The sequence below is a fragment of the Myotis davidii genome, unplaced genomic scaffold, assembly GCF_000327345.1.
Source record: "Myotis davidii unplaced genomic scaffold, ASM32734v1 scaffold135, whole genome shotgun sequence".
NCBI classification, from domain to species: Eukaryota; Metazoa; Chordata; class Mammalia; order Chiroptera; family Vespertilionidae; genus Myotis; species Myotis davidii.
The window spans coordinates 8,845,238-8,845,879 of record NW_006289813.1 but is presented as its reverse complement, the minus strand read 5'-3'; the positions used below and the strand labels follow the sequence as shown (position 1 = coordinate 8,845,879).

The 642-nt window shown below is 59.3% G+C and overlaps 1 protein-coding gene across 1 annotated transcript in view; it reads left to right on the top strand.

Moving 5' to 3' along the window:
- The window catches only part of IRX4 (iroquois homeobox 4), a 10,041-nt gene that overhangs the window by 8,222 nt on the left and 1,177 nt on the right, over window positions 1-642 (top strand). The window contains 1 exon segment of the mRNA XM_015563118.1: window positions 366-636. Coding sequence (XP_015418604.1) covers window positions 366-636 — 271 coding nt within the window.

Below are 642 nucleotides of genomic sequence, written 5' to 3'. Positions count from 1 at the left end.
AAATGAATGAACTGACCCAAGCAGGGCCCAATGTGTGTGTGTGTGTGTGTGTGTGTGTGTGTGTGTGTGTTGCAGGCTGTGGTGGTGAGCCAGGAGCATGTTTGAAGGAATCCAACATTACGTTTAAAACATTAGACACCCCTCCACCATTGACTTGAGGCTGAAATACAGTCGCAGGTGTTGCCTGTTTGGGGTCTGGGCGCATCTGGAGGAGAAGAGAGGTAGGCAATAAGGCCTAGCTGCTTTTCCTAGCTCCAGGGCCAGACCCCATAACCACAGGCACAGGGTTAGGGAGGAGGAGATGGGAGCCTAATTAACCCACCATCCCCTCTCCCTCCACTGACTACTCTTTCTCTCCTGGGCAGAGCCCCTTGGCAAAGAGGAGAAGGATCTTGAGCTCAGCGACTTGGAGGACTTCGACCCGCTGGAGACGGAGCCACAGGAGTGCCAGTTGAAACCGCCCTTCCCGCCCCTGGAAGGTGGCCTGGAACGCATCCCGGCCGCGCCTGACCGCCCCAGTGCCCCTGGAAAAGAGGCCTCAGGCACCCACCGGATGCCCCTGGCCACTGATGGCGGGTCCGCCCTGGACCAGGACCTGGAGAGGGCCAGGAGCTGCCTCCAGAGGGTGGTGGCGGGGCCGGA